General features: G+C 33.3%; 2 protein-coding genes across 3 annotated transcripts; both read right to left on the bottom strand.

The window, feature by feature from the left end:
- Positions 1–3925: 3925 nt before the first annotated feature.
- Positions 3926–5176, bottom strand: LOC8258335 (transcription factor bHLH118). Its single transcript, XM_002510833.4, has 3 exons — positions 4765–5176; positions 4318–4662; positions 3926–4192 (listed from the first exon to the last, which is right to left on the bottom strand). The coding sequence occupies exons 1-3, from the start codon at positions 5059–5061 to the stop codon at positions 4106–4108; spliced, it is 729 nt and encodes a 242-aa protein (XP_002510879.3). The 5' UTR covers positions 5062–5176; the 3' UTR covers positions 3926–4105.
- Positions 5177–9049: 3873 nt separating this feature from the next.
- Positions 9050–12473, bottom strand: LOC8258336 (transcription factor bHLH36). 2 transcript variants are annotated; one of them, XM_048372578.1, is made up of 3 exons: positions 11881–12473; positions 11308–11664; positions 9050–9853 (listed from the first exon to the last, which is right to left on the bottom strand). In XM_048372578.1, exons 1-3 carry the CDS (start codon positions 12214–12216, stop codon positions 9821–9823), a joined length of 726 nt encoding a protein of 241 aa, XP_048228535.1. In that variant the 5' UTR covers positions 12217–12473; the 3' UTR covers positions 9050–9820. The 2 variants fall into 2 exon arrangements, with proteins under 2 accessions (XP_048228535.1, XP_025014506.1); XM_025158738.2 differs by lacking the exon at positions 9050–9853 and adding an exon at positions 10750–11184.
- Positions 12474–18989: the final 6516 nt, after the last annotated feature.

Here is an 18989-nt window from a genome sequence, read left to right as displayed (position 1 = left end):
TCACGAGATGTGACCACTGCAAGAAGCAGGGTCACTCTCGCGAGCGGTGTTGGCATCTACACCCGCACCTTCGCTCGACGCTCAATCGAGGAGAGCGCGGAAGGACTGGAGACAGAAAGGACAGAGACGAGCGAAGAAAAGAAGAAAGGTTTGGCGGCGTAAGTATGCTGAATACATCTAACCCTAAGGGTTATGATGCGTTCAGCGAGTCGGACGTGGAAAGCGGGTCCAGACGCCTTAACCCGCTCGCCGATCCGACCTCGCGAGCTTATGTCACGACCCATTATTTGTACATGGGCCACTCCGGCCCAAGGCTCAACCCATCAGCCACAGCCCAGTCAACCGGCAATTCATGGGCCAGCGCTTCCTGGGCCAGCCCAGCCTCCGAGCCCGGCCCATCAAACCGACCTGAGTCCGGCCCATCCGAAAATTCTCAAATTTCTCAAATTCTCTCCCAACTTCAGTCTATTCTCCAACAGTCCCGAGGGGCAGGTTTAGTATCTCAAAACTATAAATCTACAAATTAGATTATTGACTCCGGTGCAACTAACCACATGACTTGGGACTCAACACAATTGCACAATTTTGTCCCTATAGATTCCCAACATGTGATAGTTGCAAACGGAAGTCGAGCAAAAATCTCTGGTTTTGGCTCATCAAATTTGTTCCCTAATACTAATTCTATTCAGAATATTCTTTTATTACCTAACTTTACATCAAATTTATTATCTGTTGGAAAAATAACTCGTACTTTAAATTGTAATGTTATTTTCTCACCATCTTCTGTAATCTTTCAGGATCGCACCACCGGGAAGACGATTGGTGAGGGATACCTTCACAATGGCTTATACTATCTCACCAATCCTACCAATCGGTGTCTTACCTCCACTAAACCTCTCAATCACAGCATTCTCCTACATAGGCGGTTTGGGCATCCGGCTGATACAGTCTTAAAACAGTTATTTTGTCTTAAAATAGATTCTGGTTGTTGTGACACTTGTCAATTTTCAAAACATACTAGATTACCATTTCCTGTGTCTTCTACCATTTCAACAAAACTGTTTGATCTAATTCATTCTGATGTTTGGGGACCTGTTCCTTGTACCTCTTATAATCATTTTCATTATTTCGTCACATTCATTGATGATTTCTCTCGCATCACTTGGGTCTACCTGTTAAAAGGCAAAAATGAAGTTTTTGAATGTTTTCAAAATTTTTTCAATTTTATTCAAACCCAGTATAATGCCAACATTAGAATCTTTAGATCTGATAATGGCACCGAATACATTAATAAAAAATTTTCCGACTTCTTTTCCACTAAAGGCATCTTGCATCAAACTACCTGCACGTACACTCCCGAACAAAATGGAGTTTGTGAAAGAAAAAACCGCCATCTTCTTAACGTCACCAGATCTCTACTTTTTCAAAATAATGTTCCTCACATCTTCTGGTCTGATGCCCTTCTAACTGCCGCCTATCTCATTAACCGCCTCCCTAGTCCAAAACTCAAAAATCTTAGCCATTTGGAAATTCTCAAGGGTAGGAAAATTGAACTAGGACACATTAGAGTTTTTGGGTGTACAGCCTTTGTTCATGTTAAACGCTCCCATAAGCTAGAACCCAGCTCTGTCAAAACAGTATTCTTAGGGTATTCTTCCATAAAGAAGGGCTATAAATGCTATGACCCGTGCACTCATAAAACTTACGTCTCTAGGGACGTGTTTTTTGATGAAGGCACACCTTATTTCACCAATCCTCATTCCCTCATGGGCCTTCCTTGTTTTTCCCAGATAATAACCCTTCATTTTTTGACAGTTCAGTTCTCCCATCTCCGTCCAGCAAGGACACAGCTTCCGTAGCAAATCCTGAGGCCAACTCTTCAGGGGGAGACAGTATCATTCTCCGGGGCACTTCTTCAGGGGGAGAAGGATCACCAGTCGAAGAAGATAGATCACCACTTGAAGAAGTCGCCCCACGCAGATCATCTAGACCCACCAGACCCCCAGTCAGACTAAGGGACTATGTGTCCCACAAGGTGATGTATCCTATTCAAAACTTCATTAGCTACCATAGCATATCCAGTTCATACAAGACCTACCTAAATAAAATCACCTCCTATACTGAGCCATCCTCCTTCTATGAGGCTAACACCGATCCTAAATGGTGTCAGGCCATGAAGGAGGAGCTTCAGACCCTTAAAAAAAATGACACTTGGAAATTAGTCCCTCTACCACAAGGTAAAAAATCTGTTGGGTGCAAATGGGTATATAAAATTAAGTATAAACATGATGGAACAGTTGAGCGATACAAGACTAGATTAGTAGCAAAGAGGTTCACCCAAACATATGGGGTAGATTATTAGGAAACCTTTGCGCCTATAGCAAAAATGAGCACGGTTCGCATTTTATTGTCTGTTGCTACCAACTCAGGATGGAGCTTATATCAAATGGATGTAAAAAATGCGTTCCTCTAAGGGACCCTTGAAGAAGAGGTTTACATGACTCTGCCTCCAGGGTATGAGACTACCAACAACCAATCCATGATATGTAAACTAGAAAAGGCCATCTACAGTTTGAAACAATCTCCAAGAGCATGGTATGCCAAACTAAGCTTTTTTCTCTTAAAACTTAATTTCATTAAATGTGCATCTGATTCTTCTATGTTTGTCAGACACACTCATTCTTGCACTATCATTATTCTCATTTATGTTGATGACATTATCATAACAAGCAACAATAATGAAGAAATTGAGGAAGTAAAACAAAAATTAAAAGAGGAATTTGACATCAAAGATCTCGGACAACTGTCCTACTTTCTTGGAATAGAAATAGCCAAATCCCATAAGGGTCTATTTCTATCCCAAAGAAAGTACGTTCTGGATCTATTAAAAGAAACAGGAAAACTAGGAGTAAAACCAGTAGATTCACTAATGGAGACTAAAACTAAACTTAATCTTGAAGATGGCAACCCTTTAGACAATATAGGGCACTATCAACGACTAGTGGGGAAACTAATCTACCTCACCGTAACCAGACCTGACATTACCTATGCTGTAAGTATGGTAAGTCAATTCATGCATGCACCTCGTACTAGCCATTTAGATGCCGTCAATAGGATCCTTAGGTATCTTAAGGGACCTCCTGGTCAAGGGATTTGGATGAAAAATAATAATTCATATGACACTATTGATTTTTCTGATGTAGATTGGGCCGGAAGCTGTGACAGGAAATCAACCTCTGGCTTCTATACATTTGTGGGTGGCAATCTAGTAACTTGGAAAAGCAAGAAACAAACTGTAACTGCCAGATCCAGTGCAGAGGCAGAATACAGAGCAATGGCATCAACAGCCAGCGAATTAATATGGATCAAGCAAGTTCTTACAGATATGGGGATTAAGATCAAAGAACCAATAAAGATGTACTGTGATAATCAAGCAACAGGACATATTGCCTCAAACCCCGTTTTTCACGAGCGCACTAAACACATCGAGGTAGATTGTCACTTTATAAGGGAAAATGTTCAATCTGGAGAAATTGAAACTCCATTTATCAGGAGCAATGAACAATTGGCAGACATCTTTACTAAGGCTCTAGACAAATCTCATCATCATAGGCTTCTCACCAAGATGGGTTCCATTAATTTATTTGAACCCACCTTGAGGGGGAGTGTTGAGGAACAAGACCAAAGCACAATCAGCAAGGACCAACAGTCCAGGATCATAGAACGTTAGAATAGGATCATAGACAGCAAAGAACCGTTGCAAGTATACTTGTATATAACAAATCACACATGCTTAATAATATTAGAATTCTGTATTAACAATTCATCACAGAAATAATATCCTTTCAATATTTCAATAGAAACATCTAGATCATGCATAGTGAAATGATATCCAACAGTACGTCCATCATTAATACTTCCCGAAGATGCTTAAAGAAATCTACTATATATTGTCAGATATTTCCATTTAATTAATTAACATCTCAAGGACAAATTAAAGAACGGCGTCAATAAGTGAAGAAAACTTACCCCATGTTTTCAACTAAAACTTTTATAGATTATATTACAATTATACCTTTATGCTGTAGGATTGAACGTCACTATACTAGGAATTTGCAGGAGCCGAGAAAGGAATTGCTGCAATTAATGAACGTTGCAGCTCGGATATATCAATGTATGTCATGTATCTGACCTGTGAAACCAAAGAAATGTTGCACTTGGAAAACAGCTAGCTATAGTAATATTAATAATAATAACAATAACAATAGCAAAAGAACCTAAGCCAACCAATAGATGTCCTGGAAAAGGATGATATACCTTCGATTGAATTGTATTTATGACTCTTTCATTTACTTTGGCAGATGTGTAACTGACAACATTCAGCCCTTCTTCGATTAGCAACTGAAGTACTCTTGATAGATGAAAAACTTGATCGCCAAAGGCACAATTAATCACAACCTCAACTCCAATAAAGCATGAGCGGACCATTACATAATTAGTTGGTGTACTGCTACTATTCAACTTCTCACTCGAGGTCCCATGCCTCAAATTGGACAATTCTTTTGACTCATCCCTCTGTACACTAAGTTGTTTAATCTTCTTCTGCAGCTCTCTTATATATTTCACTGTTTCGTGAATGTGATCTGATATTGCACGCTTTCCCTGCAAACCCAAAAAAAAAAAAAAAAAAAAAAATCGAAACCCTAATCAAACCACGAAATGTTTACTCCAGTAAAACACAGAAAAAGAAAACAACGCAATTACCTTGATGTAGTCAAGAGGGAGTAGATTTCTTAGCGAAGTATAAAGAGTGGCCATTTCTCTCCTTCTTCGTCTTTCAATATCTTTATGCATAGTTCTTTTGTTATGATTTTCAGTAGTATAATCATGATCTTGGTCTCTCAAAAGTGGATTTCTCTGTCGACATTTTGATTTGCTATTTTTGTGACTTGGGCTAGTGCCCTCAACTGCAACATGATCCAGGATCATATCTTCTACAATTACGTTTTCTTGGTTTGAACTAAAGGAAATCTGTATTTTTTTTGGGATTGGAGGAAACATGTAGAATTATAGTATAGGAGTACAAGGATTTGGTGTATCTTGTTTCTCTGTATATGCCTGAGACAAAGGACTAGATTCGTTTGTTAGGGTTTGAGATCTGCAAATGGCTACAAGAACAAAGATGATAAGAAAATAAGAATTGGTGCCATCAATTATCAATTAATTAATTATTTATTTATTTTTTAAAAGATCATATTCGTATCATCTATGACATCAAATATGAGCTTATGCGAAAACATTAATTAGTACTTCATCCACCAAATGCAATATTTTTTAGTACTTCATATTTATAGGAATAACCTTAATAAGCAAGTTATGCAAAATCTGAAAACTCAGTTTTGAGGAATATTTAAAAGAATAAACAAATCATAATTGGCTAACCTATCCACGAATATTTTTTGGCTGCCTCTTTAAGATATAACTCATTGAGATTTCTATATGTTATAATTTTAATTTCACGTCCAATTGTAAGGACCTGTATTAACCCCCATAACCAAACTGCCTCACTGCTAAATAAGTCTGTTCAAATCTCATCAGGGTGTTGCCGGTCATTTTTCTGCATTTTTATCACTTCTTTTTTACTTGTATTTTTAGTTTGATAATTCTTTTGGTCTTTAAATCTGCAGATTGTAAGATTGTAGCCTTATATGTAAACGGGGCTTATGGTTTATATTTCACTCTTTGGGTTGTGATTTCTGTCCCTTGAAGAAGCGATGGTTGTTGGGAAGTTTTAAGATAAATAAATAGAAAATTGCGATGGTTATAAACTTTTTGACTTTTAGTATATACATGGATGGACTAATTCAAATGGAAGGAAAGGAAATAGATAGAAGATGAGTTATTATTATATTTAGCTATTTAACCTTTTTAAAATGGGAGGGGAATAGAAGGGGAATAATTCACCTTCATTTCCCTTAGAGAAGATAAAACTGATTATACTCTAATTTAGAATGTAAAGAATAATTTTGAAAAAAATAATATATTTTTTTATAATAGACATGACTTATAGAAATTACATGAATTGATGGTGTACTTTCTCCATCATAATAAAAGTTAATCCACTTTCAATTTACCTATAAAATAAGAAACGTAGTTTTTTTTCTCTAAAATATCTTTATTAAATTTTTTATAAAAGCTACAATTTTAAAATATAGAGTATAAAAAATAATATCTACATTAACCAATAAAGAATATATTTGACAATTATTTACTATCCTTTTAGAACAGAAAAGAAAATTCATTAACAAGTTACAATGAATTATTATTAATCTAGAAAGCGAGTACCTTTCTCTTATAACCATTACATAGGATACATCCTTTCAATTATACCTATTCAACTATTATAAATTGGAAGTCCATTTCATTTATAAACTTAAAAAATACTAAAAATTTCTCTATTCATTTTCCTCGTTACTTTTATAAATAATATTTACCCAAATAATTCTAATAGTTTTGTATAATCTATTAAGCATTGAAGGGGGTCTTACTTTGTTTGTGCTACACGATAGACAGATGCCTTATTTATTTGAGTGGCAATTCGTTGTACTCTATGCACACCCAAATTCAGTTTATAATGAATGTAAATACAGCCTTAATTATTTTTTTTTTAAATATCACATTCATCAATTCATAATAAAAACCATTTCTCAAATTCTTGTTTCTAACAATTGGTTCAGTTGCTTTCTTTGAGGCCATTGTTATGAAGCCTTGGGTGGGTTTGACCATACACATTGGAAGAGATTAGTAATGGTTGAAGACAACATTTGCTATTGCCTCATGAAGAGGGGTAAGAAGGTATCAGAATCAGACCATGGAAAAAAACATTTTTCTCCTCATTGCATCTGTTAGGGTTATTGGAGCAACCTATGCGCAAAGAGTAGAGTTGTTTTGAAGAACATAGTTTAATTAGATCACCTAATAATTTAAGTTGGCATTTTGGAAAAAAGAAAACCGTGAACCAGCTGTCAAGTTGCAGACACAATATGGGTAAACCAATGCAATTGTCAAAAGAAATATGAATCTCAATTATACTAATCTATTCCCTCATGGTATTTAAAAGGCTTTAAGAAAACAAAAGAAATTCTTTTCCCCGTTACAAAAAGACAAATGAGAAGTGGGACCTTCCAGAAATATGAATGCGCAATTAATTAGGCAACAAAACTCAATTCAGTAGTAAGTACCAAATAGTATCATGAGAAGATCTGCGACAGATAATATATAGATATATATTATACGGGTCTAAGATGTTGGACCAGAAATATGAATGCCCAGTTTTGGAATTAAATAATACTTGACGAAAATTAGGTTGTGTTGTCTCGGTGTATAGCCTAATTATCTTGAATTTTGGGAATCATGGGAGGGGTTAGCCGTTGTGTGTTTTAGTTCACTGCTTTATATACATTGATTGTTCACAGCAAATCGCTCGGATCATGGAACCAAGATGCCCCACTATGCATCTTTCTGACATTCTCATCTACACTGTCTTGTAATTATAATGAGATTCTGCTTACCTTTTTTCCCTTTTTCAAGCCAAAATATAATACTGATAGAATTTCATATTTTCACATATTTTTCAATTAAGTTGTCTGATTAAATTTTTTATGTTTAAAAGAAATAAAAATTTATCACAACTTATTTGTAATTCTTAATTTAAATTTAATAAAATTATTTAAAAAATAAAATTTAGAATTTAATTAGTAATTATACTTAAATTTGAGGGTTAAATTTCAATAATTATTATAATAATTCATTACATGAATATATGTATTTTTTGACATTAAACAATTACTAATCCTATAGACCATGTCATCATTTTAATAACTTTTTTATTTTATAAATTTCTAATTAATTATTACATCATTATTTATATTATAACTCATTACACCAATTATTTTTCTTCTCGAAATAGTCCATGAATTTATTTGTATATTTCACCTTATATTGGCCTACACTTGGGCTGCCTTTTTTTTTTTTTTTTAATCTTCTTTACCTTTTTTTTTTTCTTTACTGCAGATGTAGATGCATGACTTGACTAATTAGAAAGCAATCATGGCCGATGATCATAGTTTTCAAGCAAATGTTTGAGTAATAAATAAACCAGTAAAATATTATTTTCGTTTATTTATTATACTCAATATATTAATTTAGGTAAAAAAAAAATTAAATTCCGTTGATATTTTATATATGTATGTATAAAAAGATATGAATGAAATTATTTATAAGTAAATCAAGAATTTGAATTTATAATTATTTCTCGAATCTGAGTATACTTAATTTAGAATCTGAGTAAACAAGCTTTATTCCAGATTCTTGGCTGGATTACTCGGTGACGGAGCATATTTCCGGCCATCTTCCTCCATCAAGAAGTATATGTGATTTTCAATGAATTCATTCATCCCATTAACTGACACAAGTTTGAGCTTTGGCCTAATCTACTTAGCACATCAGCAGTTCCGATTCCCAGAATATGCCTGGTGGTGGCTTCTGCGGACCCGTCATTTGCCAGTCTTATCTTGTTGTTTGTATTATCTCTATAATTTCATCCTCACCTCTAATTTTTCTCTTTTATTCATAATTATTTCAGGGGAGTGACTTTGGGTGGTGAATCTTGACGGAAAAAACTCATACAGATTGTTATTGCTTTTACAATCTGTGATTTGGCTGAAATACTATGATCTTGTTGACAGCCGATCAATCAAATTAGTGTGACATTGTTAATGTTATGGACATATGAAATTTTCTATCTAAAAGAAATTGATCATGCTTCATTAATTACGCCAACTAAGAATCCAACAAGGTATATGGTGTCATTTTTCTTCACTAATAATATAAAAAAGGAAATTCTTAAATGTGCAGAGTCTATTTGTCCCATTATTAATTTACGTGGCTAATTTTTATAAAATATATCTATAATTTTTATAAAATGTGTCTACAAATAACGCAGTAAGTAGATTTATTTTTAAAATATTAGAATTTATTAACATGGCAATATCTATTAAAAGAGACTCATAAGATAAACTAGCAAAAAACATTATATTTATTTCGTCAGTACAACAAAATAAATATTCAAGCATGTTCCTACCAATCTAAATCTTCTTAATTATAAGCAAAAATTTGGAATACGCAGCTTCTATCTACATATGCTCAAAATTGCAAATAGCTTTATGGACCTTTGCATCAACGACAAACCTGCACATGTTTACACTTCCAGACGCACAATGAGGGGATAAAATAACAGATGCAACCAAATAAGGAACTAATCTTTCTGATTATGGGTGACCAAGACATTCATGGACACCAATACTAATTATTAAAATAAATAAATAAATAAATTATCAGCTTTTCACCTGCAAAATATGTTTGAAAAATATTTTAAAACATGAAAACCAAAAGCCAATCATCTGTACATATAACACGATCAACACCAGCATATATGCAAGTATCGATAATGCACAAAATAGGCCTGGGGCTTGCATGCAGCTAGCACGAGGACCCCATCACCTTATCAGTGTTATTAGCCATAAGCAAAGGAATATTGAATAGCATATAAGATAGAGATTTGCGAAGCTGGCATCAAATCCTAAAGGATTTTCTGCCTTTCTAAAGGATATTTCAGAGCTAACAAACTCAATGATACACAAACAGACACACCCCATAGCTGAAAGGTCTTAAATACAGCGCATAAACCTTGGAAAATACCTCTTTCTGGCGGTTGGTGGCACGCTTCTTTACAAACTAACCCATCCATTCAAGAGATAGTTTACTTGGGATGCCAAACTGCGGCATTGACAGTCTAGAAGGACAGAAAAACAGAAGTTGCCAGCAAAAGATCATTTAGCTAATAGTAAATGGCAATTTTTACAAGGAACCAAAGTTTGTTAGTTTTGACTATAACTAAGGAAGTTAGCGAACCTTTCTTTGGCATCATGCAAAATGAAGTTAATAAGAACACAACTATAATATACTGAGCCAAACGAAGAGACACATGCACTATAACCATGAAAAGAGTAAGACATAAAACGAAGGTTTGAAATATTTCTTTTTCCTTTTGATAAGCCAAAATCAGTATAATATTTGAGAATAAAGGGTACAAATTAACGAAAATTGAAAGATATGACACAAAACTAACAGACCCTAAAAGACCGGGATAGAAAAATACTACTGAGAAAAAGAAAAATAAGGAAAGGCCATAAACAAAAAGCAGCACTTCTTCATGGTAGGCTAGAATTTTGGTGAATTTTTTCAACATATACATGTACAAGACCCTTAAATATGTAAACGATATTCTAAATAACTTAGACTGTATAAAATAGTTATTTTAGCTAAAGTATAATGTAAATTGTATCATCTTATAGTAAACGATGAATAGAAAAAGTAAATATTAAATGTGATCAATCTGCAGTATGGATAAAGGTAATGCAGTGTATGTATTTCTTTTCTCAAAACAAGCACATGCATAGAACAGGAAGAAATACTTATACTATATATTACTAGGAATGCTCTCATAATTTTAAATTTGATGATTTGAAAGCAAATGAATATTAATATTTTATGCCTATTTCTTTGTACCCTTAACTCCATACATCCCATAAATTTTTGAATTTGACGTTGTTTTTCTTTTCTCCAAAAAAGTTCTTTCGAGCTGAAAAATATCTTTGAAGCAAATTCAGCAATCAGTGCTCAACAGTATAATAAGGGGTTCTGTGCATTAAAATTAATAGCTAAACCTTCTAAGTTAGTTACAAATACAAACTAACTCTCTTGACTTCAATAAACATCCAGATGGCACTATGCCAAATAACAGGTTTTGAACTACATCTACAATTTCTCAAAAGTGCTTAGAAGGTAGTAGTAGTACCAAAGAAGATAAGATTGCGATTTTACCTAATGATAGGTGGAATATCTTAAGTCATGTAATTGATAAAAATTAAGTCAATTCTAATCAAGGGAAACCCAATTAAGTGTTCAGATCAAAAGTTAGAATTCTACACTGAGCAGGAAAATGGAGTTCTCAACAATATCATGAGCATTATTATTGTTTCAATAAACATTAATAGATCAAGGGACTAGTGAAGTTAATTTCTGCTGCAGCTCGGATAGATTTAAGCAAGCTGGATCTTTCACCTGTGAAGTAAAAAGATCATAAATGAAGCTAAGTTGCTCGGATAGTAACATTAATTTTATCATACATCTATATATGCGCAAAACCTTAAATCTAGCATTAGTTAACATAGATAGATATCGTACCTCAGTCTGGATGGTATGCAAGACCCTTTTGTTTACATTGGTGGAAACACAGTTAACTACTGATATTTCTGCTTCAAGCAGTACTTGTAGTACTCGTGATAGGGTGAAACCTTGGCCTTTCTCCCTTAAATTACTACTGAAACTAATCTCAATGCCACCCAAACAAGGCCGGATCAAAACTCCACTACTTGGGGAACAATCACCTGAACTTCCACCACTACTTCCCGAGGGAATATCTCTTATATTCATCTGCTGCTTTAACTCATCCCTTTTAGTATCCAGTTCTTCAATCCTCTTCCTTAAATGCTTTATATAATTCACAGCCTCGTTCATGTGATCAGATATAGAACGCTTTCCCTGAAACCCAGCAATAAAAACCCATGTCACATAGTAACATACATGCATAGGATCTCCATAAAGCTGTTATCTTTGAGAAATTAACATAGCCTATATAAAGAGTGGATAAGATAAACCCATTTATGTACAGAATTATAAGAAATTAAATCACAACCAAGAAAATAATTTTCAGCTAAAAATAGAAAGAAATTAATGAAAGAGTAGGAAAGTTCTGACCTTAATATATTCAAGAGGCAGTAAAGATCGAAGAGAAGCATGAAGGGTAGCCATTTCTTGCCTTCTTTGTCTTTCAATATCTCTATGCATCATTTTCTTCTTATCATTAGTAATAAGACTAGGAGTGTTAATCCCATGATCATTTTTATTGTTGTTGTCCGCAGACATCAATTTTTGCCGCCGACTTTTTCCCACGTTATGTGTTACATCAGTGCAGGCATGAAGTAGTTCAGGATGATCCAGAATCAGATCTTGTGGGATTAATGTGTGTTGTTGTTGATGAGGATTCGAGGAAATCTTGAAGCACAACTCATTGCCTTGTTGTAAAGGAAACATAGTTTCCAAACAATAATTTCAGAGAATTATTAGGTTAGGAAGTACTTTTTAATTTTCTTTCGGGTGCTGTATTGTAAGGTGGCAAAGGGTAATGAAGGTTAAAGAAGCAGATGCATTTGTTAGGGTATGTGATCTTCAATGGGCCTCCGATCAGATGCCAAGATTCCCTTTTAATTTTTAATTTTCTTAAAGATTATGATAAAACAATTGGTTTTGAGCTAAAACTAAGAAAAACATTTGGCAATATTTGGTGACCCAACAATATAATAAAAGATTGATTGCTTGCTTGTTGGCTCAAAAAATTAAATAAAATGATTGCGTGGAGGTACTGTAGCTTTGTACAAAAGTGAATCCCCCAGTTGCGTTCACATTAGGTGGACTATCATATCCCACATAGCACATATCCACACATGTCTACGAATCAAAAGCTTACTTGGAAGTGGGAAGGGACGCCATTATTGGCTTTGACCTTCTGTAGGAGCAAACACTTTTCTTTCTTTAACTCTCTTGTTTTTTCCCCTCGTTCCATTTGTTCGTTATAATATTATGATTACATATGTATATAGCAACACTCTGTTTCTCTGGAGGTCTCATGTTCTATTTCTACCCACTATGGCGGAGCCAGAATTATTAAGAGGGCCACAGCCAGCATCAAATTTGAAAGATTTATATGTAGAATAGAAACAATAAATTTTAATAAAAAAAAAACAGACAATAAAGAAACTTTAAAGAAACAATTATATGTGGATATTAGGTTCCCAAAAAGAACTTTAAGAAATTATCAAAAATAGCACGTCTATTTGATTTAATCATTTTGGGCAATAGTTTTGGATTTGGAAGTTAATTGAAACCATATTTTGTTAGAAGAAATACACATATTCTATTAATGAGCATCTTGATATAAAAAATATATATATAAAAATCTATTTTTAATAATTATCAATCGTGTTGATGGAGCAATAGATTGCAATTCTATGGAAAGAATACTCTACTCGGTGACACTAAGGTACATATCGACTTTATATATGTAGTTTAACGAGTTTGATCACTTGAATGTCAGATTTGATCTTTTTTTTGTCTTTACTAATTCTATAGAGGGAGAACTCAACACCTCCATAACAGAGGACCATAAAACTCTTATAAAAAGAGAACTCGAAATCTCTATAACGAAGGATCATAAAACTCTTCAAGAAAAATACTAATATTTATTTATAAAACTAATTAATAATTAAAAAAATCACTTTCTATCAAGTGGTCAGTGGTGGACTAAGAAATGAAATCTTAATAAAGTACAAAAAAATAAAAGAGAAAAAGAGAATAGCTAGCTAAATTTTTTGATTATATGGCTGATAGGGATTTCTGTTTGTTTTGACTTTACCCTAGTATTATTATGGTTATTTATGGAAAATATGAGATCTTCGAGTTTGTTTTGAGGACAATATTATCATATTTTATTTTTAGGGAAAACACTTCTTGAAATTTGAGATGTGCGTGTGTCACAACTTTTTAAATGAAATGAGTTGATTATATTAGTTTAGTGCAATAAGCTGATCATAAGTATAAAAATGTACAAAGTTTAAGTTTATATAGAAATGGTTACTTCTCTTTTTGAATCAAATTCACCCATTGTCTATCTGGATATCACTTAGCCTAGTTTGCCACCGAAGATACAACAAGCCCTACTTGATCCACAACGCTGCTGTATGCCAAAAGCAAACTTACCACAATATTATATGAATATGATTTTTCTGTAAATTCGTTCACGTCATAGTTAAGGTAATTCTTTATCCTATCTTGAAACCCTTCTCGCATCCAATAGTTGATTACAAATGAAATCCATTTGACATTTAATTAATTATAAACAATTAAGTATACTGTTAACAGAGAGCGGTCCGACCTTGTATTGAAAGAACCTTAATATAAAGAAGCTTGTGCTTCCAACCATTGGTTTAATTAGCTATTAGTTCAGCTTGAAAAGGTTTGGGCACCTATGCAAAAGGAAACATTGTTTATCTAACTGTAACTTCTGAGACGGTGCTGCCTTCTGAAGTGCATGCACCATTCCAGTATATAGTCAGGAAAAGGGACAGACACATATCAAACAAGATTCAATGAAAAGATATCCAGAAGATAATGGAATTGATGCCACTTTCTTTTTGGGTTTTATTAGCAGGTGTGAGTTGTTACATGTGCGTTTTGTGGCAAATATACAAGAATTAAATTGAACTAATTAAATTTAAAGTGTAGGCATTACTATATACTATTGTATGGGGGTAATGGATGTCTGAAATGCTAATTATGGGCATTTTGTGCATCAAGCACTCATGTCGTCAGGTCTTGGGACCACTAATTCTGGGATCCTCCTTTCCTGATGAGATACTCTGCTAGAAATTAATCTCAGTATCCCTATGAATTGTCGGCTTCCACTAGATCAAATTCTTGCTCGAAAACTAATAACGGGAAGCATACTATGGGGTATTACAGTTGCCTTCTAGCTCGGCGGCTGCAGATCTTCGTCTTCAATTGTTGCGAAATCTTGCGACTCAAATTGGTTTTATACATTTTCAACAAAAATCAAGCATTTCATAATTTTCTTGTTCATATATTCTATCAAAAAGAGGGATTACTGCTTCGGTGAATTGCAGCAGATGCAGTGCTTACAGAACGTAGTTGTATAATTTTATTTTTTCAAAAGATATAAAACTATTAATCGAATCCCATTAAAGATATTAAATATACGATTGCACTTTTCGGTTGATTCAGTATTTTTCCCTGACCAATGCTGCATTTCCAGGACAGAATATTTATTTTAAACAGCAAGTCATTTTAAAACCAAGAGTAGTTTTATACCTGTAATAAACTAAAGGAGCAGAACTGATGGGTATTATCTGTGGCATTTCACCAGCATGCTACTCTGGGTTTTCAAACTATTCAAGCAATTAAGAGCAATGTGCGGAATCGTGGACCTAATGCTTTGATTGTTGCAAATATCCTTCAAAGCTTAAAAGTTCTCAAGCTCTTTCTTTGTCCTGTAATCCTGGATTGTCCGATAAAGTAGCCCATTGTCTACCTCAGAACTCACCCTTATAGTTAAGATCAGGAACAAATCTCATAGTGCTTTTTTCCTTTGGATGACTTGCCGTATGGGGCCTTCTTATTTTGAAGTTCCCATTATAAAAATATGTATATAAAAATTGACTCATGCGTGCCTATTAGACCTCATGACAGACATATGGTTTATATTCATCAGTTATAAATGTTTTGAGTGTCTGCCTCTGAACAGTTACCTTTTTTCCTTTATTTCTTATGTGTAGTTTCTTATAATGAAATATATGTATATATATTTTGTTCTGCGCAGACAAAACCTCATGAGTTTATCCTTCAGTAAGTTTTCTTTTCTCACCCAGGGAATCCAATTATGTGGCAGATGCACTAGCCAAACAAGGAGTGTCACGGCAGGAGGAATTTATTGATACCTTTGTATTCAGATTTAACTGATATACCACAAAAGATTAAGTAGGATCCTTTTATATGTATCTGTTCAGATTTTATGTATCCGCAACTTGAAGTTATATATCTCTTAACCTAACTTCTGAATGTAAAAATTTTAGGGAGGGGATTTTAATCACTTTGTGGTTGGTTTTCCCCTTATGTTTTACAGTATCAATTAAAGTTCTTGCTTATCCGAAAGAAGAAGAAAAGTAACTGATAAACAGACAGAAAAGAAAAATGAAAGAGAATGACCCGTTCGCAGCACAAATCAGATCATCTTTGACTAAAGTAGCATGGGTTAGGTCACTGTGCCTGAGATTAACGACCATAGAAGAGGCAGGTGGGTCTAAATGTTGTAACATTGTGGATAAAGCTAATGGGTTTGATAAGAGTCCAAGCATGACCCCATAAATATAACAGGTTTTATTTATTTATATGCCTTTTATTTTGGTAGAAGAGGAGAGGGATGGATCACTTGTCAGTGTCACTGACTAGGCATAATATATATATATTTGTAATTGTGTTTATTAAAAAAGAAAGAAGAAAAAAGAAAAACAAAGAGTTTGAACTGGTGGGTGTACAAAAGAAAGAAATGTTCAACATACGTGTCCCAGATGATTGATACCAAAGACAAACATATTGACAACAACGAAAAAAAGATCACGAGAGAGAAAATGAAACTTAAAAAAGAAAGATAATATTGTGTAGCTGTTAATAATTAAAACACAAACAGAAAACAAATAAATAAATAAAGAGACACTGTATGGCCCTGCACAGTTGGTAGACCTTATCGGATTATATAAGAGATGATTCGATCACAGAAGCATTCATTCCCATCACGTGGCCTAAGATATGCTGATTACATTTAAGCATTTAAAAAATGCACTAATTTAATTTTAATAGCTAAACTTTTTCCATTTTTCTCAGTTTAATCAATAAATTTGAAGATAGATAATCATGCATCAATACATTACTGACTTCATCTTTTATAAATATATTTTTCTTTTTCTTTCTAATTGGCTACTATTTATAAGTCATAATTAGAAGAATTTATAACAACTAAAGATAGAAGTTAATTACCATACAACAAAAACCATATACATTGAACCGTTATTAGCAAATTGTCCTCCAATTATAACCATGCATATAAATGTCATCCCTGCTTTCTTCTACATTTTGGGATGACACAATAATTATGAGATTTTTCAGAAATATTTTAAAATTAATAAAAAATATTATTTTTACATTAAATTTTAAATTTATATATTAATCTTTGATTTTTTTTAAATTTATAATGTGATTATCTTTTAATTGTTTTTCAGTTTTTTTACTCAAAAATAATAAAAAAAAATCAAAAAAACTAATAAAACCATAATTTTAAAAGAAATTAAAAAAATCATATTTTTAATATTTTAAGGCAGTAACAATATAAATTTTTTTTATAAATCTCATAAAAATTAAAGAAATATAAAAGATACTTTTGTTATTTTTCTATTAAATATAGACTAGGCTTCATTATCTCTACGCTAAATCTAATGCATTCCTTAGCCCTTTAAGCCTGGCCAAGCCCAATATATATTGCATTGGATCCTTAATATCAGCCCATTTTCAGATCCTCACTCAGGCCATCCATATAAGAATTAAATTATAATTTCGAAAGATTAAAAATTATTTTTTTATAATAATAAATTTAAGTTTATTACACTCTTCAATTCATATTTATATAATATTTATTGTTTGCTACAATAGCTAAAATCTATATATCAAAATACTAAAATATATATAATTTTTAATTAAAGAATATATAATAAATATATATAAGAATTTTTTTAAGAATTGAACTGACTCTCATCTTTTAAGTATAAATTAAAATTATTAATTGAAGCTGATTTTAAAGACTCTTTTATTATTTATCTTTTTACCAAGTAACTCAACACTTGTGTTTATTTTGATCATAAGGGTACAAAATGAAATTTATTTAAATTAATTATTCAAACATATACTCCTTTAATTTGTACTATCAAAATAATAGTAACTCTCAATTGAACCATATTGTCGGCTAAATTGACGGATTAGATTGGAAATTGAAAATAAGGAAATGGGTAGAAAAGTATTAGCACCATGGGAATGCTTTCTAACAATCCAAAATTCTTATTGCTGATTAAGTCTACAATCCGAACCCGTGTGCTGTTTATTTTTCCACAGAATTGTAGTCAAATGCCTTCGTTGTCCTTTTGCTGGACAGTAACTGCAGATGGCTATCAGCACTCAATTGAGCATTAGTCAACTTCACAACTAGGCAGCTTAGCGAGTGATTTTGTATTGTTGGAACTAGTTTATACCGTACAAGGTCATATTATCTCTCCTATGTGCAAGTGATTTCAAGACAACTGTTGGGAAAACATAAACTGCAGAACAGCATAAACTGCACATGATTTCTGTCATATATATATATATGGAGTTGGTGAAAGCATAGATAATATTATAGCAGGTAACTCTGCCCATCACATCACTAGCAATTATTGACTTGGAGTTGCCACTTCTTACCGAAGAAAGTAGAAGTAGAAGCATAATCATACTCCTACAAAACAGGAATAACATGTTTGAGCGTGTATCTACAAAGCAAAAAGAATATATATTAGAATTGTAATGGAAGTTCGTATAAGCACTTTAATTTGAAGATTAGCAGAAATAAGTTGATGGTGGGGAATTTTCTCCTTCTTTCTTTTTCCTTTTTTTCCCATTCTCTGCATTGTTCTTCAAAGGTTATCAAGAGGCAGGCAGTGCTAGACAATTTGTCAAAACTAAACACATCAAAGGGTTAGTGGCCCGTGACTTGGGCAACAGGGAAACTCGATATGTTCTTCTAACGAATGTTTTCATTTTGAAAATATCGTTTTACATTAGTATATTAAAAGCAATTCAGATAGCGCATTAAATAAACTTTTCTTCTGTTCCATTTTCAAAGTTTAGGTTTAGGTTTAGGGTGTGTGCTAAGTGCACAGGGGCTGGGGAAGGAAGTAGGTTTGCTTCCTGGTTAAAAAAAGTCCACAACTGTTTGGGCAAGCCGTAGTAAATTACAATTCATTACCAAATATACAACAAATTAATATGCCAACTTCTTGGACTAAAAATTTAAGCCTGTCTTAATAATAGTACAGGGTCTATGCGTCCCAACAGCGCCAACGGATTTCTCAGCACTAGTTATCGAAAGGTCCCCTACTCAGCAAGTAGACATCCTAATTCAAAAGGAGACCAAGTCTGTATTTTCTAACATCTGA

Source organism: Ricinus communis, chromosome 4, assembly GCF_019578655.1.
Source record: "Ricinus communis isolate WT05 ecotype wild-type chromosome 4, ASM1957865v1, whole genome shotgun sequence".
In the NCBI taxonomy this organism is placed as follows: Eukaryota; Viridiplantae; Streptophyta; class Magnoliopsida; order Malpighiales; family Euphorbiaceae; genus Ricinus; species Ricinus communis.
Note: the sequence above shows the minus strand (reverse complement) of the source record. Positions and strands in the feature narration are given on the sequence as shown.